The sequence below is a fragment of the Sander vitreus genome, chromosome 6 (assembly GCF_031162955.1).
Source record: "Sander vitreus isolate 19-12246 chromosome 6, sanVit1, whole genome shotgun sequence".
NCBI classification, from domain to species: domain Eukaryota; kingdom Metazoa; phylum Chordata; class Actinopteri; order Perciformes; family Percidae; genus Sander; species Sander vitreus.
In genome coordinates this window covers 4,901,874-4,923,439 of record NC_135860.1, presented here as the reverse complement: position 1 = coordinate 4,923,439, position 21,566 = coordinate 4,901,874, and the positions used below count along the sequence as shown (strand labels likewise).

General features: G+C 39.6%; 1 protein-coding gene across 7 annotated transcripts in view; it reads right to left on the bottom strand.

Annotated features, from left to right (window-relative positions):
• The window catches only part of dgkb (diacylglycerol kinase, beta), an 88,055-nt gene that overhangs the window by 45,466 nt on the left and 21,023 nt on the right, over positions 1 to 21,566 (bottom strand). For 5 of the 7 annotated variants that reach the window (XM_078251786.1, XM_078251788.1, XM_078251789.1 and 2 more), the window contains 12 exons: positions 16,832 to 16,881; positions 15,206 to 15,280; positions 14,854 to 14,973; positions 13,159 to 13,276; positions 11,920 to 12,008; positions 11,461 to 11,577; positions 11,087 to 11,185; positions 9,635 to 9,736; positions 5,515 to 5,588; positions 4,651 to 4,725; positions 859 to 944; positions 89 to 178 (listed from right to left, as the gene is read on the bottom strand). In XM_078251786.1, the coding sequence (XP_078107912.1) occupies positions 89 to 178; positions 859 to 944; positions 4,651 to 4,725; positions 5,515 to 5,588; positions 9,635 to 9,736; positions 11,087 to 11,185; positions 11,461 to 11,577; positions 11,920 to 12,008; positions 13,159 to 13,276; positions 14,854 to 14,973; positions 15,206 to 15,280; positions 16,832 to 16,881 (1,095 nt within the window). Of the gene's footprint in view, positions 1 to 88; positions 179 to 858; positions 945 to 4,650; positions 4,726 to 5,514; positions 5,589 to 9,634; positions 9,737 to 11,050; positions 11,186 to 11,460; positions 11,578 to 11,919; positions 12,009 to 13,158; positions 13,277 to 14,853; positions 14,974 to 15,205; positions 15,281 to 16,831; positions 16,882 to 21,566 lie in introns of all 7 variants that reach the window. The other 2 variants (XM_078251784.1, XM_078251785.1) reach the window with 1 other exon arrangement.

Sequence of the window (21,566 nt, the reverse complement as noted above, 5' to 3'; positions counted from 1 at the left end):
ACAGTAGTATACTTACTGTATATGTGAATGTAATAAGGTGAATTAAAGCCATGTATTTCACTGCAATGCATCTATTTTCTGTCAGTACCTCCTCCCCATCGCAGACATCTTGCCAGGTCGTTGCCCGTGCCAAGAGGAAGTATACACACGGGGGGGTTCCTGTCCAGGTTGGCCTTATCTGGAGCAGCGGGACAAATATCACAACATGATGCGAAACAAGGCCAAACCAAGAAAACAAACTCACTGAAAAGACTTGAAAAGAAAGCATCCATTTTGCAGCTCCACTTGTTAAAACTCCAAGTCAATATGAGCGTCCAGTTGTACAGTCTATTTCAAGACACGGTTATTACCTCTTTGTTTTGATTGATAAAAAATTGAGGCAATTTTTCAGAGCCAGAACAAGTAACACATCTTCAAGACCAAATAGAGAAACCAGGTGATTTCCCCCCCCCACCTCCTCAAATGATGACTAGCATGTTGTTTTCCAACTCGCGTAATCATCCCATTTTTACCACCCTTGAATACGCAGGCTCAGACGTAACAAAAGTGTTTATATAAAAACTATAAAACACGCTTTACCATTTCAGGCTGAACAACAAGAGCTGTTGCTGCATGGCTTTGAAAACTAATAAAAACAAATGCAATTTTGCCACACACAAAAAAAAAAATAATGGAAATGGAGTGTTTAAGTGCAACTCTGCTACACGTTATCAGCACCAGGAGACTGCATGAGTAAATATACTAAAGCACCACAGGAAGGTTGGGGGATTGTAATGAGTAAAATCATTAAATGGGACCAGATTCTTGATTATGTTGTGACAACAACAAATATTATGAAATGTATAATATATTCTGTACCTATGAAGTCCAGGATCCAGCCCACGGTGCCGTCCCCTCCGCAAGCTAGCACTCTGAAATCTGGAACATCTCTGAAGAAGTTCAGCCTGCAAACACACACAGTATGCTCTGCACATTACCTTTCAGTGTGTATTTTATCGTTTAACTGTATATTGAAAGATAAGCTGTCTTCTTTGAAACATTTCATGCGTATTTACAAATTCTCATCAAACCTTATAATATTTTCTAAGCTATTTTCAGTAGTGCCTGAAATGTACTATATACTGCATAGAAGGTTGAAGGGTTTAACCCTGCGTTTTGTTGACATTAGCTTTACTTCCTCATTGTTTGGAGTCTCACAGACGCACACACTGTTGTATTTGTAATAATAATAATAATAATAATAATAATAATAATAATAATATAGCAAATTTTTCTATTGACTGTATTAGGACCAAATATGTAGAGATGTATTTGCGTGTTAATTCTTCACTTTGTCACAAACTGACTTTGCACATTTGATGAAGGCGACAAAATACAGACATGAAAATAAAAGCATTGTTATTTACACCAGATAAGGGAATATTTCTCTTTTATATGTTCTATGGGCTACGCAGAAACAAATATATATTTCAGTTGTTTCTCAAAAAGAAATTCACAGACACAGTTTGTTACAGGTAACCAACTGTTATAAAACTAACAACAGAATCCCTGCCAACATCAACTGGACATATGGAGCAGATCCATTATTAAGATAAGATTGTTATTAAGATGGAAAATCCATCTTAATAACATATGTTTTTAAACTGGGACCCTCTGAGACTCCAAAACAGAAGTAATGACTCTTTTTGTTTCATTCTTTTTTTCATGTTTAAAAGCAATATTATAACATTTTGAGTTTGTTTTTGAGCTGTTCAGGGTTAGGATTTTGACTTTCTTTTTTTTTATAATTGTATGAAGTGTTTCTATTGTTACATAAACCTATAGTATCTTCATTCAATTGTAAATCTGGTTGCTCTGGAAGTGATTCAAAAGTTAAAATCACAGTGTTGCTCTTTTAAGCTCTGAAGAAGGCACGTTGCTGCTGAAATGTCACTTTATGGAATAAATTCTGCGCTGCATTCCCATCATTGTGAAGTGTTTCCTGCTTCCTTTTCAAGTATTTATAGTTGTTGTGCTCTCTCAAGTCACATTTTATGACAAGGCATGAGTTGGCCCTAAACAAACATTTTAAAATGAAAGATTTGTTTAGACATTGAGGTTAATTAGGACATTCCAGCTTTTCTCAGACTTTCTTGACAATAAAATAAAGTGTTAAGTGTTCACATAATATGTGCGCGGTCATGAGCATTTCTTTGAGCCCACTGCCACTGAACACTGCAAACCCCCTGACAATTATTCATTCGGCGAGCAAGCCTGCCTGTTCGAGGGCTAATTGGATCATGACAGGCAATGTTCAGTCCAACTTCTTCCGTTCCTTCACAATAACAAAGCCCTAACTGAATGAGCCAGCCTCCGAGCCTCGTATGGCGGGTAAATGATTCGCTCAATTACTCTCCAACTGGGACCACAAACCATATTAGATGCAAAACAGACGGCCGCAAACATGAAAGGCAACTTTGGGGATGTTTAAATACCAAGAAACAAACACTTAATTTGCTGTAATTACATTAGTGAGGCAGCTAATTGACAGCAGTGCGTGCGGCTGCTTCGGCCTGCAGTGTCCGACGCTGACCGCTCACCTCTCTAATGTGTGCGGCTGTGCGTACACTTGACTAAATATTAACAAGGTTACAGCGGGTCAAGGTTATCTGGAATGCTATCAGCTCTGAGGAGAAGCTCTGGGTTCAGCTCCAGGCAAGGTTTCAGGCCATGTGCAGGGACATCAAGAGAAGAGAGACAAAACAGTGGACGTGAGGTCAGCCCCAAAAACTTGGGAGTTGCGTTGGCACAATCTGTTGCGGCCAGTTTCTTGCACAGACCGTCGAAAACCCCGTGGAGTTTTGTTTTTTGCACCCTGCGTGTGCCGCTGTGTATTTATTTTTTATAAGCCACAAAGAGTCTGTTTTTCAGATCTAATCAAAGCCAAACAACGTGGCAGCACGGTGGAGAGGCAATCCTGTATGCTATGTACCACCAAAGTGATGAAGGAGCCCTATGCATGTAAATGATCCATTCATTTTCTTAATCACAGATGTGAACCATAGGAAACCACCTACACCTACAGCCTGCACAGAGCTCCTCGTCTGTATGCGTGATCACATGTGGTATGGTGAGAGTTTCACCCCTCTCCATCCGTCAGTCATCTGTGTCTCCGGATTGCCTGTTCACATACACGCTAATGCATACGGAGCCGCCGCTCGTCCGAGGCTACAGCATGATACTGTCGTCTCCAGGATTTGTTATGTGTGAACTCACCTCATTTGTGTCTGTGCTGTGTGAGGAAGGCGAGTGAAGGCTCTAATTTTAAAAAGGCTTCTCTTGTGATGCATGTGATGGTGGTTATTATATGAGAGCAACAACAGCCTGTTTGTGAACAGACGATCATTAGCAGATACTGTATGATTTGGCTTTCTTTCTATTTCAATGTTTACAACAATTAACATCGTAATTATTTAAAAAATGCAACTTCATGTCAGCAGGACCGTATTCTGCCTCAAAACCATTTTTCATCTTGCCACCTAATAAATTGCAGTTTGTTTTGCAGTGTATTTCTTCACTGGTTTGTGTATTTTTAGATAAACTAAAATAAGGTATAGGAAATGCAACAATGTATTTTTGATGTATTTTGCTAAACCTAAAACCACTCATCAATGTAGTGTGTAACATGCATCTCTGAAGAGTGCACTGAGGAAATAATATCTTTAATTGAAGTTTTGTTTTCCACAAGCACACATTTGTCAATAAGCAGTAATGAATTTGATCCATAACACCTTTTTAAATAACTCAGAAAATGGACATCATGACTTCGACAAACTTAAAGGATCGGTTCACATTTTTTAAAGTCCATTTTAAAAACAGTACTTAAACTTTAAAACTGTTTTTCTTTGCTGTAATCATTGTATCCCTTTCATAGCGGTCATGATGGTGACCCTGAAAAAACGGCCACATAAGTCTCTGGCGGTCGAGCAGTTATGACGGAAGGCAAAGCAGGTAAGGTGACAAAGTATAAGAGCGTCACATTTCAGAATAAGGAGGTTGGTTGTGGTGGTGGATGGGTCAAACAAACACAGGACTTTCACCCAGGAGACCGGGGTTCGTGTCCTGGCTCAACGTAGGTTAAGGTGCTCGCCAGCGGGTGAAAGCCAATCCCAGATTCAACCTCTTTTTAAAACGAGCGTCGTCTGCTTGGTGTTCGCCTCACTATATTTGCGTTTTTTTCGCCGCTGTGTCTGCCATTTTCATAGCTACCTCTTGGATGCTTACAATCTGAAACATGGTCGCTAAGTTTTATAGAGGTTGATGCCCAGAAACGTCCCAAACACAACCAAATAAGAAAATACAGGCAGAGGGCATGGTCTCTGCAGATACAGACACCACCAACACATGTCTAGTGGCCACTCAAGTGGATTGAGAGGGATTATGTTCGTATACATTGTTTTTTTTTTTGAAAATCCTACTCACTGTGCCTTTAATTAAAATACATGAGAACTGCTTAATTGACAGTATGAACAGGAGGAATGATTACAGCAAGCACACACTTGATATACTATTAATGTATATATGTGCACCTGACTATTGTTTTAAACCTATCCTTGAAGTGATCTTTCCCTGTTTGAACCATATAGTCTCTGGTTTGAACACAGGACCTACCCAGGCATGGGTCCATTCGTTGCCAGGTTGTACACTTGTCTCGGGTTCAGAAGATACTGGAACTTTCTGTAAATCCTACAGGAGTGAACATGCAGAGAGGTCAGAAAACATCAAGACAACAAACGGTAAACTCACAATGCAAACATCTACTTCAAATATCACAGATTATGTAGAAATGTGGATTCAGACAAACTGGGATGGTTGGGTGGGGTGGGGGGTATCTTTCACATTGTTTAGTATCTGTATAGCACAGCCATACTATGTTTGTATACATTTGGTCCAATACGTGCTGTAGAAAATGCTCCTTGGTTTAATCAATGGTTCAATCAATAAAAATTGCTAAACAAAAAAAGAAATGTGGATTCAGTGTCCGATTTTGTCCTGTAAGCGCCGACGCAGACCGGCGTCCAATCAGAGCGTGACAAGGCAGTGGACTGGGCAGCGGGGTGGGACATACCCAAAGTCCCCTCGAGGAAAAACCATTAGAAAGACTAATTCATTTTAATTTCAATTTCATTATATCAACTGGCTGAAGTCATATTTTGATCTCATAATTTAAACAAATGAGGGCCGGCGTAATAAGAAGTGAATGAATATGTTTCAGTAATAACCCAATTAGCCCTGGGTTAAAGAAGGGGGACCAGCCAGGGACATGACAGCGAGGAGAGTGTCTGTGGAAAGGGGGACGTATGAGCTGACGCCGAAGGTGGTCGGCGCTTTAGGTTCACGTTGTTGTGTTTTTATTTGACGAAGTAAGCCTAAAGCACTTGGCAGCCAGAGGCCATGCTGCCTCCTTCCCTCTGCGGCTGAGGAGCGGGGCTTCAGAGGAATCTTGTAGCATGTTGAGACAGAGTGTGTACTTACCTCTCTCCTTGCTTCCCCCCGCTCTTCGGATTGACAAACACTAACAGAGGATGAGTGCCCTCTATTGTTGTGATCTGAATGGGAGATGTCAAAACAAAGCGTTGGTGTTTGGAGACTGCAGGATGCTTCACAGGAATTCACTTTCAAGCCATATCCCTCGGACGTTTTATCGAGTCTATAGTGCACTTTCAAGCAATGCCAGTCATCGGATTCATTTCATCGTTTTCCTGTTTCATTGCAGAGGTGCACAAGTGGCACCTGGATACAGCAAAGTGTGGGTGCTCACCAATTCTTTGCCTGAGTCCAAATGTAATTTTGTGTTAATTATAATATCTAATTATAAAGCAGAACAGTGATGAAGCCCCAAGAAAATGTATTTCTAAGTTTTTAAAAAATCACATAAATGTTCCCTTTAAGTTGATTTTTTGATCAGCGGTTGAAGTATATTAAAAGGATTCCATGAAAAGACCAAAACCAATAATTTGTCAGTCCATACATCAATACTTTCTGACTTCCCTACCCTGCTCTCATCTCCAGAGTCATTCTTACTGAAGACACATATCTGTAAAAACAGATCACAAATATATATATATATATATATATTTTTTTTTTTTTTTTTTATTTTTTTAAAAGGCTCTGTAATTTCCTAAAACAGCTGGTCACTGTAGTTTTTTTTATCAAACAAGAGTAAATAGTACATTTGTTGCGGACTTAAGCGGCGGATTAATACATGTTTGGTGCCCTGGTGAGTATTTACAGCAGCAGGACGGTGTGTGTGATTCAAAATAAACTACAGTACAGTGTTTGTGTTCATGGTAATGAAGGAACATGTCACCCCGTGCAACAGAGTGGCTCATTGATGTGTGTTTAATCATTTTTTGGACAACAATGTATGTATGATACAGTGGGAGAAGATATATCAGGCTTTGGATAGACACACACAATACTATTTGTATGATCAATTGTTGACAAAAAAATGTTTTTGGAATATTGCCAGAAAAATGTATCACACTTACTAAATAATATCATTATTTTGCTCCAGTTTTTACCAGATATTAAGGCATTTCTAGTTGATATTAGATGCAGGCCTGGTTTTAGTAAGCAGACAGCCATAGGTATACAGTACAGTAAAACAACATATCTATCTCTCAGCCAATCAGTACACTGATACAATACACAAATGACCGTAAAAATACGGGATTTTTCTTACAGTAATAGACCGTTCTTCCTAAATACAGTGCAATACTGTAAATGTTGAGGCATCTGAGGAACTAATTACTAACATCAAGCTACTGAACAAATTTACCGTATAGTACGGTGTTTTTCAGTAGCCAGGTTGAGTCCGCCCACAACTCTTTTAAAATCATGTGGCATCAAGTCCCCACCACTTCATGAAGAGAATAATCGGAAAAAATATAATATTACACCAGAGATTTAATTCAAAGAAGTACAAAAAATAAGAAGAGGGGGAAAAGAGAAACGAGAGAAATTTTGCCCTGATTGTGATTGACTCTGCCAGGCCAGCACCTACTTGGCTCACAGATTACACATCGCACATCCTCAGCCATCCTGCTGCTAAAGGTAATTTAACAAGGTATTTGTGTTCTCATAAAATTCAGCTTTACCCTAGTTTGTCATTGTGGGTTGAATTTGCATCGTACTAACAGGTTTTTTTGCAAGCCTGCACCCTAATCGTTAGCTAGTAGGCTAGCTAAACTGTGTTACCAGTGTTAACAGTCGCATGCCAAATTATTTGATCTTTAATGCCACAGGCTAAGAAATTAATATCTAGGTCTTAATTACTTTGATAATCTAATATCTTACATGCTTTCTCTGTTAATACATTTTTAGGCGCTTCCTTGGAATCAACCCCGAGAGTATACAAAGGCCAACCAGGGGAAGGTGTTGTCAAAGAGGACGGGGAGGATGGTCAATGAAAAGGCAGCTAGTGTGAATCCCCATGTGGCAACTCTCATTAAAAACTTCTTGGACTTTGAGTGGGGCTTCATGTGACCGACAACCCATCGCCACAAAATGTTCATGCTCTGTTCAGTCAAATTGTGCAGTTCCAGGTTAGTTGTTGAATTGTTGTTCCATTAAATAAAATGTGTTATCTGAATGTATTTTTTAACAAATGTATTTTTGTATGGCGATATAAGCCTGAGTAAAATTAATGGTATTTATGGATTTTATTTTTTCCATTCTCTTTGTATATGTATGAGTTGTGTCTGATTGTTAATTGGCTTGAATAAAAGCCTAATACAGCCAACAGCCATTTCTTGATGAAGTCATTTTTATATTAAGCAATTTTGAATGAAGGGTTTTCATTTTTAAATAATATGTTTTAGCCGTGTTATACTGTAAAGATCACATTCAATGGTGCTTTTAAAATACATTTTACAGTAATAAGTTAATAATGGAGATAGGAACACTAAAATAAAAGTATAATGGCAAACAAATAGATGACATCATCTTACTGTAAAGCTTTCTATTTATACAGCACAGTACCATAAAAAATGTTACAGCTACAAACTGTTATAATTTACAGTAGGTACACTGTAGAATGACAGCAAAGAGCAGGTAAATGTAGCTGCCAGCTCTTTACTGTAATTTAACGGGGAAATTTGTTACAGTGTACTCTCAACCTGATAAATCATGATTCACAATTGGGTCGCAATAGTTATTTGTCACCGCTTCCTAATTGGCAGGGCAGTTTGTCTCGTGTGACATGGGCAAAGGATTTTCTCCGAGCGGCAGTGAGACTGTGGACCGACACACCCTGCTGTGCCGGAGGCCAAACTCACAGTGCCACATAAACAGGCTCTAATCCAGCGGCCCCCTGTTTGAATCGCTCCTTGTGCAGTTCGTCTGCGATAACTCGCCCCGTGCTCTCCCTGACACAGATGAAGCGCTTAACTCCCCCTGTCTGCTATCCCAGCAGGCCAAGGGTGAATTAATGAGCTCCCTGTCCAGTCCAGAGTGATCCATTACTTCCTGTAATTATAAATAATAATCTTGATTATTATGCTGGTTAGCCGGCGAGAGGCATAGATGGATGTGCCTGGGATATGATTCATCATATTTCTCTCTCAGCCACGCGTAGACGAGCAGTCGCCACAGACAGCGGCAGGTTTCCATCGCCAGCGTGCTGGCTGACAGATATTAGAGAGGATCGGAGGGGGGGGCTCTGCTGTATAATACTGATTACCAGCAGGGCCTGCAGAGCCTTATCATATGTCCCAAGACCAACTGCAGAGGTTCATTTTAAAATAAAGGTCTGATGCATGGATACTCTCTTCAAATAACTGTTAAGGCCGCTGGTTTACAATTGGTGCAGAATGCAGCAGCAAGGCCTCTAGCATATCTCTCCAGTCATTGTCACTCTCCATATATGTTTTAGAACTCAATGTAGGATTCTGTTGAATGCTTTTAAATCCTTGCATGCTCTGGCTTCACTTTACATTTTAGATCTTTTAACCCTTTATTCTGCAACAAGACGCTTCAGATCTGACAAGGTGGATTGTGTTTTTACTGTTTTAGGGACAAACTCCCTGTCAGTGTCAGATCAGCTGAGTCAGCACCGCATTTAAACAAGCTTTCAAACCCAATCTGTGCACAGTAGACTGCCATTTTATAACCTTTTAATTTTTTTTTATAACATTTCATCTCAATCCCTGAGATTCTTGTTGTATTCTACGGTACCTTGTGAGCACCTGTAAAGCACCTCGTTCCTCTGGTTTTAAGTTTACGTACTTACTTACTTACCAACCATGGCATATTGCAGAAGTTGTGACTCATTTCACAACTTGTGCTTCCAATGTAAATTTATGAATTAAGAATCGAGAGACGTAACAAGATCTGGTGAAATATGTCCAGGCTGTACATCAATTTAGGAAATGTTATTTTATCTAAATGTTTTTGGAAATTTTAAAAGTTGTTTCTGAAATCCAAGCTGCCGATTCTTTTCCCACCAGAAAACATATTTAGATTAATATTGGTTGGATGAAATGTAAGTGATCTCTGTGTGTACAGTGGAGCATTGCAGTACGGTACAGATATAATGTACCCATGCAAATTAAAGCAGGAGAATACTATAACAGAGATTAAAAAAAAGACTCACCTGCAGTCCTTGGCCGTCCACTGTGACCGAGTTGGCTCTCTGCATCTTCCCCCGGCTCGGCTGGCTGGACCGGGAGTCTTTCCTGAGTGTCGACTGCCTTTCCTGGGGTCAAAGGTCGAACAGTGAGGTTGTTAGAGGAATTTGTTAGTTAAGGTGGTGGTGGGGGGGGGGAGACCGGGCAACAGCCGGGATGTTCCAGTCACTTCGTCATGTATTCACTTTGTTGAAACAAGAGAAGAAAGCCTCACTGATGTGAAGAACAGGACAGAGAAACATATATAAATGCTCTCTGCCTGCCATATGCCAACGCTCCGGTAAGTCCATCACCCTGTCTCTGCCCGGGCATGCCCCAGCTGCCACACATTTGTTGACAAACTACGACGCACGCGACGGTGAAATGGTGATTTATCCCTTTAAATGTGAATAAATGACATATTTCTCCTCATAACCACTGAAAACTGTAAAAAAAATCAAACCCAAAGTCCAATTATTATGGACACTATCTGACATTAAGTGTTTCTGCTTCACATTTTCAGCAGGGCAGCGGAGCGGCTATGGTTGACTCTCCACGGTTCTCATGGGCTTTATAAGTCCTAATGTGAAAAAGCTTAACGTGGTTTAATGTACCTAAAGAACGATCAGTGATCACCAAATTTCTCTCTCACATTGCTCCTCATAACCACTGAAAACTAACAAAAAATCTTACCCAAAGTCTAATTATTATGAACGTTATCTGACATTAAGCGTTTCTGCTTCATTAGATTTAGATCATTCACTTTATTTATTTTTTATTTATTTTGACGACGTAGTTAAGGCGGCAGGCGTGTGTTGCTTAGGCGGCCGCCTTAACTGCAAAGTGCTGCGGGAAAGTTACTAGGAAATAATATTTAATCTGCATGGTGCAACTGCAATTATAGGGAACTAGAGAAAGTTCAGAGACGGTGGGTTTAATTGCAGTTTAGTTTTGAGCAGATATTGATTTCCAGAGGACTTTCTGCTCTGTTTAAATAAAACTTGCAGAAAATATAATTGACCTGCTATATTCCAATAAATAAATAAATCCTTAAAAAAGAGAGAGAATTTGGCTTTAGCCCTGATTGTAGAATGCCGCCTTTTTGGCCAAGTCTGAAAAAAATGTTATGAAACTTTTTCCTGATCTATATTATGATATTAGGCAACTTTAATCAGTCAGAACGATTACACAACGTGGCTAATCTATGTTTTAGAGTTGCTTAGTGAGCAATTTTAGGTGCAGTCTTTTCTCCTGAAATAGACTTAGAAATAGTACCATTTTTGGAGAAAAAAATCTGGTAAAAGAAAAATAAAGTTTTTTCCATTTCAGAGCTCAGTGGGAGAACACAGGCTGATGATTGCATCCTCAGATAACAGTGTCAAACAAGGTTAGCCTCACCCAGCCACAGGGCCGCTGACCAGAGAGGAGTGAAGTCTTACCAGGACGACGGGGCAGATTGAGTTTGGGGGCAGGATGTGATCCTTCAGGGGTCCACAGTCACACTCAGGTTTCATATGGGAGGCACACTTGTTATGGAGCTGGAGGAGGTGGAAGTCATTATTTACAGTCAACTTTTGACAGTAACAGTACATTTTAAGGTGCACATCTTCAGCTATATGCTCAGGCATTATTTGCATTACACGTGTCATGGCTTCTGTTTTATTTTCTATCAACCTGCAAACACAAACAAGTGTTTTCTGGGTGTAAATTGGTGGGATGACTTGTGTGGTAGCCAAGGTGCCAAAACGAAAAAAACAAGAAGCAGTGGGAATATAATGAGAAGGTGGCTGCCTCTCCTCGGGTGGCGGCTTACCGTGATTTGACACCACACACAGTGGAGCCCAGTCAGGCCCTGGTAACACTTAACGGTTTTGTGACACTTGTCACACTTGGTGGGGCAGTTCCCTTCCACCCAGAAATGATGCATTACCTGCGGAGAGAGGGAGAGACAGCATACAGGGAGGGAAAGTGAGAAAAGAAACATGGTGCAGAAAAACAAGATGTATACAAAGGCACACGTGACACAACAATTAAAGCCAGATGGAAGGAAAACAAGCAAGAAGGGGAAAAAAAGGCACAGCAGAGAATCAGAAAGGCCAAGCAAATGATGCCGTCTGTGTCTTTAAACCGGGCTTGTCCTGTTAATTAGCAATGCTTAGTAGCAGATTGAGCTGTTTTAATTTCATTAGAAGACGAGAAGCCCTCATCCTAAGCCCCGTGGAGCATCGCTGATCCAAGCGTGCCGACTGGTAAAAACTCCAATTGGACGCACCTCTGTGTTTTTCTTGGACTTGACATAGGTTTTGATGCAAGACGGCGGAGCGCGAGCCACACAGCGCTCGTGGACTGTGTACTTGCAAACTGGGAGGGAAAAAAATGCAATTTAAGACTTTCAACAAGGAAAAGACGGATCACAGAGGAAAGAAAATACAGACTTTTCATACAGTTATAATGGATATACACTCGTGATTTGGAGTAATGTGTTTGTGAAAGCTGTACTGAAGGTGCTTGTTGCCAATATTTTGTAAAAAACAACTTCTGTGAAGAGTGCAGAGTTGGTGCACTATAGAAAAAAAAGGATTATAGCTAAAACACAAGCAAAATGTATACTTTCAGAATTTTAAAATGTAACTACTACAACTACTACTTTACTATTGTGGTAGTTGGTTATCTTTTTTCACAGCTGATATTTTGAGGTGATATGTATTGTTTGTTTTTTTAGCATTTCGTATCAACAAAAGCCTCTTTAAAAAAGCTTTTAAAACCATCATTTGACAATGGAAACTCTTGGCTAAACCTCAGACTACATACAGTAAATACTTCTTTATATGGCCATGTGGAAAATAAGACGGCAATATTTGAACATACAGTGCTCAGCATAAGTGAATAAATCCATGCTAAAGTTGACTAAAAAGAGGAATAAAAAAAAAAAATCATCTTTTGGAAATTGATCTTAATGCCTTAATAAAAAAAATGAGGAAAAATCCAATCTTTAAGGACACCAATTTTCTTTATGAATGAATAATGTATCGTAAATAAATAAATGTTCTTCCTTAAAATACAGGGGGCATAAGTAAGTACACCCCTATGTTAAATTCCCATAGAGGCAGGCAGATTTGTATTTTTAAAGGCCAGTTATTTCATGGATCCAGGATACTATGCATCCTGATAAAGTTCCCTTGGCCTTTGGAATTCAAATAGCCCCCCCACATCATCGCATACCCTTCACCATACCTAGAGATTGGCATGGGGTACTTTCCATAAGAATAAAACCATGCCAATCTCTAGGTATGGTGAAGGGGATGATTTTGTATTCCTCTGTTTAGTCAACTTTAGCATGGGTGTATTCACTTATGCTGAGCACTGTAAACGTGACCCCAGAGTAACATCCATAATATCATCACTGTAATATATGAAAAGACAACACCAGCCCAGTTGATGTGTCTGTATGTTATCTGTCTGTGCAAATCAATGTATCTGTGGAACCCTTAATGGTAAGTGAATTACTCACATGAGCAGCACAGTCCCTGCTTCCCTAGTCCAATTAGCATGTTGAGACACAGGTTACAGTAGGCCGGCTTGTTGAAGTGCTTCAGTCTCCACACGTGTTGCCCGTCATCTTTAACATTCTGCAGCCACAGAAACACATCAAATGATTCATTGATTAATTTAACTGCTTCATTACATCATTTTATATTCTGGTGGGAGAATCATCAGCTAATCATTTCACTTAGTTGGCTCGTTGGTTGTCTCACTAGTTGTATTTTTATTTGTGTCTGTATTTTACTTTGGTTCTTCCAGCTGTGTTTTCCAAATGCAGTAAAGACTGAGGACACGTTTCTTCTCTTTTTAGTAATATTCATTCATAAAAAAATGACACTTGGTAGGGATTTCTGCTGAAGCTGGTCAAATGGTTCCATCTAGTGGAAGCAAGACGAACTGAAGGCAGAACTGATGGCGCTCTTATTAGTTTGGGGATCACACAGCAGCAGCAGGGATACACACGTGTAAGGTTGTTCTCAGGAAACCGATGGGGAGCGGGTGAGCTGTTACGAGATCATTTATGAATAGCAGGAAATGGATTAGTAATGATGAGGAATGTCTTTTGTTTATATTCACTGCCTATAGTCTTTTTCAGATTATAACATGCAGTAGCACAGCCCAGAAGGAAAAAATACATTCCCATTTTTAATTTTAGTAATCTAGCTGACACTATGAACCACAGTCATTCATAGTGAGCTGTTCTTTAGTGACCTTAGAGTGATTAGTATAATCATCCTGCAGGAATGAATTGAAGTAACAAAAAAAGAGCTGAGGAAAGGACTGATAAAGTCAATTTACACTTTACAATTTACACACCATATTTGACTGAGCGCCGTTATCGTCAGCATCACACTTTACCCCTTAGTTTAAAACACAATACACGTAGTGTGGCAGTTGTTAAGCAAGGAGAGAAATTCAGACATTTTCCTCCTGTGATATTTCTCCAAATGGTTCGGGGAACTGAACTATCAGACCTCAAGACAATCACACAAAACGACATCATCAGGTACGTTTTAAACCTCTCTAATGGCAATCTTGGAAGCATTATCTAGTGTGCAGACTTTATTTTTATGGTCTTCTGTCCAGCAGATGTGCTTTTGTAAAATGTTTAGACACTAAAAGCAATCTTAAGTGGATAACCTAGACTTGGATTACTTTAAGAGTAGTGTTACTTTTTTAGCCACACTGGGCTCTAAGTATGGCATGAAATGTTGGTCTGTCACTTCCACATTGAAATATCTCATAAACTATCAGATGGATTGCAATGACATTATGTACAGCTGTTCATGATGCCCAGAGGATCAATCCTTTTCCAATTCATGCCCCAGTCAGGATGAATTGTGAATAACTTTAGCGATCCCCTGACTTTTCATGTAGCGCAAAAAAATTTTTTATTTGTCTAATACTTCTGTTTAAAACTAAATACTTGCAGAAATAATTATGTTTCTCATCAGCCTTTGTTGTTAAAACAGTAAACTGAGTATGTGAATATGGTAATAATTGTTTACACACAAGTTGAGTATGTACACATATATCTTATGTTGACTACCTGAAAACCTGCTCCAGTTTTTCTCTGAAATTTCCATTCAAAAACCTTCTTTCTAGGAGCGTTACAAGTGGCCGGTGTCACCAGAAAATGGAAGTGGTGTCTCTGTGGACTCACCGTCTCCAGGCCCAGCAAGACCAGCAGTGGGATGGTGGTCATGCCTCCCTGGATCCACTCCCCCAGTGACACTGTGCCATCGTGATCGTAGTCGATCTCCCGCATCATATCTTGGAGGATCTACAGTATAAACAAGGACAGACATCAAAATAAGAAGTGTACAATCTTAATTGTAATACTGAATTTTCAGGCCCATCTTCAATTTCTTTCAGGGTCATCATTTAGTGTTAAAGTTCAGCCACGAAAGTGTCATCATTGTGGGGAAAAACAAGCCCGTGTCTGGTAACAAGCCAAGAGGGTTGCTTCTATTAAATGCAAATCCTTTGTGTTAACTAGGTGAAATGTCTCTTACTGGTTTCAGCTCGGTCACATCCCATTCCAGGTACTCGGCTACATGCATCATCTGGGAGATAATGTGCTCCAGCTCCTGCGGTGAGACCACAGACACTCAATTACAGGCACAAAAATACTGTATTTACCTTTCTGTATATTGCAGCCTTACAAGCTGATTTCGCTAAGTGTCTTTGGCGTGAATAGACTGATAGACGGCGTGTAATAACAGGTTGGGAATGTCATTCTTCCGCACAGAAGAGTTGCGCAGAGAAAAACAAAGGCAGCGTGGGAAGCGCTCTGAGGCTGATGGTTTAATTACAATTGTTGCTTTTGAGGGGTGATATTATTATCCAGTGGGATACTGAATCACTATAATGCACTTTGGACTTATTTAAGATGTTGAGAACAAATCAAGAGTTCACACTTAAATTACCAACCGTTCTATTTTCTCTGAAATCTGGGTCACACTAAATTAATATCTACTTTTTTGTATGCTCTCTGTCCTCTTTTCCTTGCTCTCCCAGTCAATAATGGGATACTAATAATGGGATACATTACAAAAGCCCTCCACCCACTCCACCCTTGCCCTCTAATTCCAACCCCCCCGCCCTCCCTCCCACGCATGTACCCATAAGCACTGGTGGGCTTTCATTCATAAATATACCAACGCCCAACTTTTCTCTTTAATTCTTCTTTTCTGTCATCCATCCATTCATTCATGTGTTGATACATTTGTATTATTTACCCCTAATATACTTACATGCAGTACATACAGTAGACAGATGTACCTAAAGCATTTAATATACAAGTACTTATGCAAAATGTCCATTGTTGTCAAGATAGAGCTATATTTTAAGTTTATAGTAATTTAACCAATACCTGTTGAAATAAATGTAGTGAAGTAATTCATAAGTTTCCCTTCTGATTTGTAGCTAAGCAGAAGTACAGTATACGGTGACAGAAAATGGAAAGTAAAGGACTTAAAAATTGTACATTGGTACAGCACTTTAGTAAAGTGTTACCCATTATTATTACTACGCATGTCCTCATGTCTTATTGTGTATGTTTTATATTGAACTGGACAACAACTAGTATAGTCAACAACTACTTTGTATATTGTGCTTAATAAAAAGTACACAAACACATGGAGCTCATATGAGTCCAATCGACAGAATAGTAATCTGCAATTTTGGTGATTGATTAATTGTTCAAATAATTGTTGAAGGAAAACGCTAGTTTCAGCTCCTCCGTTGTGATAATAAATAGAATATCTTTGGGTTTTGATTGTTGGGCAGACAAAACAGTTTGATGACAATACCTTAACATTTAGGACATTTTGACCGGCATCTTTTACGGTTTTCTGACATTTTATAACTCAAACGATTTATTGATTAATCTAGAATTTAATTATCAGATAATAAGCATAACTGTTAATTAGTTAGACAGGATTATACCTCCTCTCATGACAGTACTTTGTGTCTCGAGTACACACATACAAATAAAACTAACTAATTAGTGATTTTTAAATATTTCAACAGTAAAAAACACATGAGCAACACATTTGTGGGTGCTATCAGCTTCAATTTCACCTTTTTGAACAAAGAATTTCAGGGGGAAGTTGTTCTTAAAGAGGAGAAATATTTACCGAGCTGTCCAAAGACCCGTTTCCATCAGTGTCATAAAGGCGAAACATAACTGTGGAGAGAAAAAAAACTAAATGTCAAGCTACAGCATTCACACCCTGCACTCTCCACCCTTCCCATCCTTTGAAGTGAACATTAAACACTGTTATTGGCAGCAGAGGCCAGAGCACTCGCTGCTCCATTTATTTCACTGTGTACCTCACTGCATGCAAATACAAAGCAAAACCTGAATCTCGGCAGTTGTGAGCATCTGATTGTTGCAACTTTAAGTGTCCCTCAATTACCACTCAAAGGTGTCACCATGGAAACAGACAGCTCCCACATCACAGCGGAGATTGGCTCTTCCTCTTACATCACGGTGATGCGTCTGAACGTAACAGAATCGTGACAACAACAAATACGTGACCCGGCTGCAGATCATTTCCTTACAAATTTCTATACTTAAGCAGTGCTCTAACCCACCACTGCCCCGCCCCCACCCACGGGCCTACCATATGAGCGTGGTCGAGGTGCTGCAGAGGGCGGGTTGACGTCAGATGGCGGTTCGTCAGGCCACTTACGAGGCGCTAAGTGCCAGTTTCCTGAGGGGGTGTGGTCTTTGGGGGGGGTAAGGGAGGGGTGGAGGGATGCTGGTGTTAGGCAGAGGCTGGTGGTGTCAAAAGGAGGTGATTGTGGTGACCCAAAAAGGTCCCACAGGAGGTAATGAAGTGCTAAAGATGATGAAAAACAAATGGGTTGGACAGTTTCCTCCGTGACTATGACTCATGAAAGAAAAAAACTCTCTGAATCAAGATGAAAAAATCATTTTAGGAAGATATTTACAATTTCCCTTAGAACTGAGATGAAATATAAGACATAACATTGTCTCTGCAGGGTTTAAGTAAGTTGTATTGAATCAAATTGAAATGATTGTTTATGAATTTGAATAAGAAAGTTCAAAAATAGTTTCAGGTAAAAACAGTAGTCTTCTGATGGGTTCTAATTAAAGGTCCCATGACATGGTGCTCTTTGGAAGCTTTTATATAGGCCTTAGTGGTCCCCTATTACTGTATCTGAAGTCTCTTTTATATAGACCTTAGTGGTCCCCTAATACTGTATCTGAAGTCTCTTTTATATAGACCTTAGTGGTCCCCTATTACTGTATCTGAAGTCTCTTTTATATAGACCTTAGTGGTCCCCTAATACTGTATCTGAAGTCTCTTTTATATAGGCCTTAGTGGTCCCCTAATACTGTATCTGAAGTCTCTTTCCCGAAATTCAGCCTTGGTGCAGAATTACAGCCACTAGAGCCAGTCCCACACTGAGCTTTAGTTAGTATGTGCCATTTCTGTGTCTGTAGCTATTGAGGAGGAGAGAGGGGGGGCAAGGTGGAGGGTGGGGGTGTGGCCTTGACCAACTGCCACTTTGCTCGTTTGAAAGCCATGATGTCTCTCTCTCATGGGTGGGTCAAATTCTCTGGGTGAGCAAAGCAGAGAAAGGGGAGGTAACCTTCCTCCTTATGAGCTCATAAGGAGGAAGATTCCAGATCGGCCCATTTGAGCTTTCATTTTCTCAAAGGCAGAGCAGGATACCCAGGGCTCGGTTTACACCTATCAACATTTCTAGCCACTGGGGGACCAAAGGCAGGCTGGGGGAACTCATATTAATGTTAAAAAACCTCATAAAGTGAAATTTTCATGCCATGGGACCTTTAAGAGATCCTTTTCCTGTGAAATTGATTGGGATAAACTGCGTCCATATTTTATTTAGACAGTCCAATATTTGTACACATATTGCTATCAAGAGAATATTGATAAGACTTATATCACAATTCAGAGGCTGGTTTTAGACTTCATTTTAGGGCTGATGTCTTTGTGGTTCAGGAAAGATGGAAACAACCAACAAATGCAAACACGTGCACAAGTAAAAGCCAACTGACTGTATTTAGTATTTACTCATAGGTAAATATAAACTCATGATTATCAAGATGTATTTTGGTACAGTGAACTACTGACAGAATATTAGTCTAAGTCTTTCTAGATATACACAACACTATGATAATACCTATTGGATTATTCTGGTTAGCTATTCAAATCTTTGTGGATTTCCTCTTTTTTGTGCTCATTAGTTTCCTATTTCATTTTGCCATTTAACCTTACTTTTCAAGATGCATCTTATTTTGTTCTCCATCATCTCACATCCTTTCATTTTCAACTTCCAGGCGTTTTGTAAACTTTTATTAACTTTATGAAAACCCATTCATGAGCTTGACAAGACAGATTTGTTGAAACTAGTTGTGGCTGCTTAACAGTGACATATCCTCCATAAATGTGTTCAAGCAAATCTCTAGTGAGATTTCTCTTCTCAGTGATACCTTATGTTGGTTAAAAATATCAAATAACAATCTTAACAGGACATTAAAGCGTTAAAAATATACATTTATTATTTTAAGAGGATAGAAGAATGTAGGGGTGCCGTCAATCCAGGGGTGGGCTTGTGAGACGGCTAGAGTGGCGGCATTTGCCAGATTGGATGTCTATAATTGGAAAGTACATGAGCTTTCTGGAGGGCTCCTAAGAAGCTTTGTGCTGGGGAGAGACGTGAATGATGGGCTTATGGTGTTGTCATTTATACATAAGTTCATACGGTTTATGGTTTATTGTCTATTTTGCTACTATTTTGTTGAATGGTCTTTTTTTCTTCATTTTTGTCTGGGTGGGTGGCGATGGCGATTGGTGTTTAAAAAATTGTTAATCATAAAACAAATACATTTCTTTAATAAACTCGTTAATAACACATACCACAACGTTTGAAGAAATGTCTTCAATTGAGGGCTTGATTCGCCCTTATTCTCCGTTGTTTCAATGGAGATACTATTACTCATTTAAAAGACAGAAACAAGGGAAACAAGGGAAACCGAATTGGAGCAAGAGTCTTCTTAAATTATTAACACATGTTTTTTTTTTTGTTTTTTTTTGCAGATCAGACTGTGCAAGTTTGTAAGAATTTGCTCGTTTTAGATGATCCTGAAGAAAGAAAACCATCAGCTCTAGAAACAAGCCGCATTGAAACCAGAGCAGCTCTTAAACTAACCAGCAGAGGGAAGCATCCACCTGAGAAATGACAACAGTGTGGCTCACAGAGTTGGAGAGAGACAGGGATGCAGGCAGAGGGAGAGAAAGAGCTCATAAGACATCAACCATAGTTAAATCCATGATGTGCTCACACACAGGCAGCATCAGTTGAATTATTTAGTCTTCCTTGTGCTTAATGAGTGCTACTCTACTCAATAATTCAGCAGATGGATGAGAATTACATCAACACAGAGAAAATATTTCCAATTAAGCAATGTAACTTTGATGTGATAAATGCAATTAAGAGATGTGGGAAGACGTGTCAAACTGCGACCATGAGGCATCAAGCATCCCAGCGGAGAAGCATTATGGGAGCTAAAAAAATAATTAAAGAAGAGTGATAAAGCAGGAAAGAGTAGAAATTGTGACGATTGAATAAAAATGGATACTAACTTTGGCTGTAAGCTGAAAGAGCTTATTTCAGGTATTGAAACAGGGGGGAAAGAATAAGATTACACCAATGATTGATTGAATGTGCTTTCTAGCCAATTAATACACCAGAGAAAACTCAGACTTTAATAAGCTGAGAGAAAAACATAGAGACTGAGATACAGAAAGAAGAAGATACCTGGCAAATATTTAAATGGCAAATAAATATCAATAGGACATACAATGTTGCATTGTTCATCGAAAACCCAGTATGTTTGTTATTAGCTTGAAAAGAGGCTACTAAAGCACTCTGTATTATCAGGGTTTTGCGCTTGTTCAGACTGATGTCATGTTAACCTCGCAGACAGACGGGCTGGAGAAACACACATAAATAATCAAATTGGTTGAGTTAAACCTAAGTGGAGAACTAAGGTCAATATAGAAATAAACATGCATGATTCATAGATCTTTCATTAATTCATGTCCTTTTATTCTTTTGTACCTGACGCAGAGACAATTACGGCTGTGTTGCAAGTCCTCTGGGCAAGGGCATAACTTATCTATCAACATTTCAGCCTTTAATGGAAAGAACAGATATATATGAAAGGGGAGAGAGAGAGGGGGATGACATGCAGGAAATCGTCTCAGGTTGGACTTGAACCCTGGACCTTCTGTGTGGAGGTATAGGCTACACATCCATATATGTGCGCCTGCTCTACCAACTGAGCTAACCTGGCCACTTTTGAGCAAAATTGAAATTTTAAAAAGGTCAAACACTTCATTTTCTGCATTCTGGTGAATGTGTCTCCATCAATTTATGCAAATGTCTTTATTTATGTAAGGGAAATTATAAAAGGTTTTTAAAGGGGGGGGGGGGGGGGTTGCACTGGCCAGATTTGATTATTGGGGGGTATGGGTTGTTACCCCTCCCATCCCCCCTGTAAATTACGCCTGTGCCTCTGGGAGATGTAATTCACAGTTAAGAGTTTTTCTGGACTCAGACTCAGCACTGATGCAGACTAAAGCGTAACGTGAGATGGTCACTATGAATGTTCAGTCAGATCAGTCAGTAGATCTCTACAACATGCAATTACAGAAAATGTTCCATCTCTCATAGTAAATAAAGCCATGACCATGGGCAATACTTGTTTCTGATTGGCTGGCAGCTGTCTATAGTGTAACAGGACATGTTAAACAAAGACAAGCAGATGTTTCCAATGCTGCAATACTGCAGGTAACCATAGCAACAGTAGAT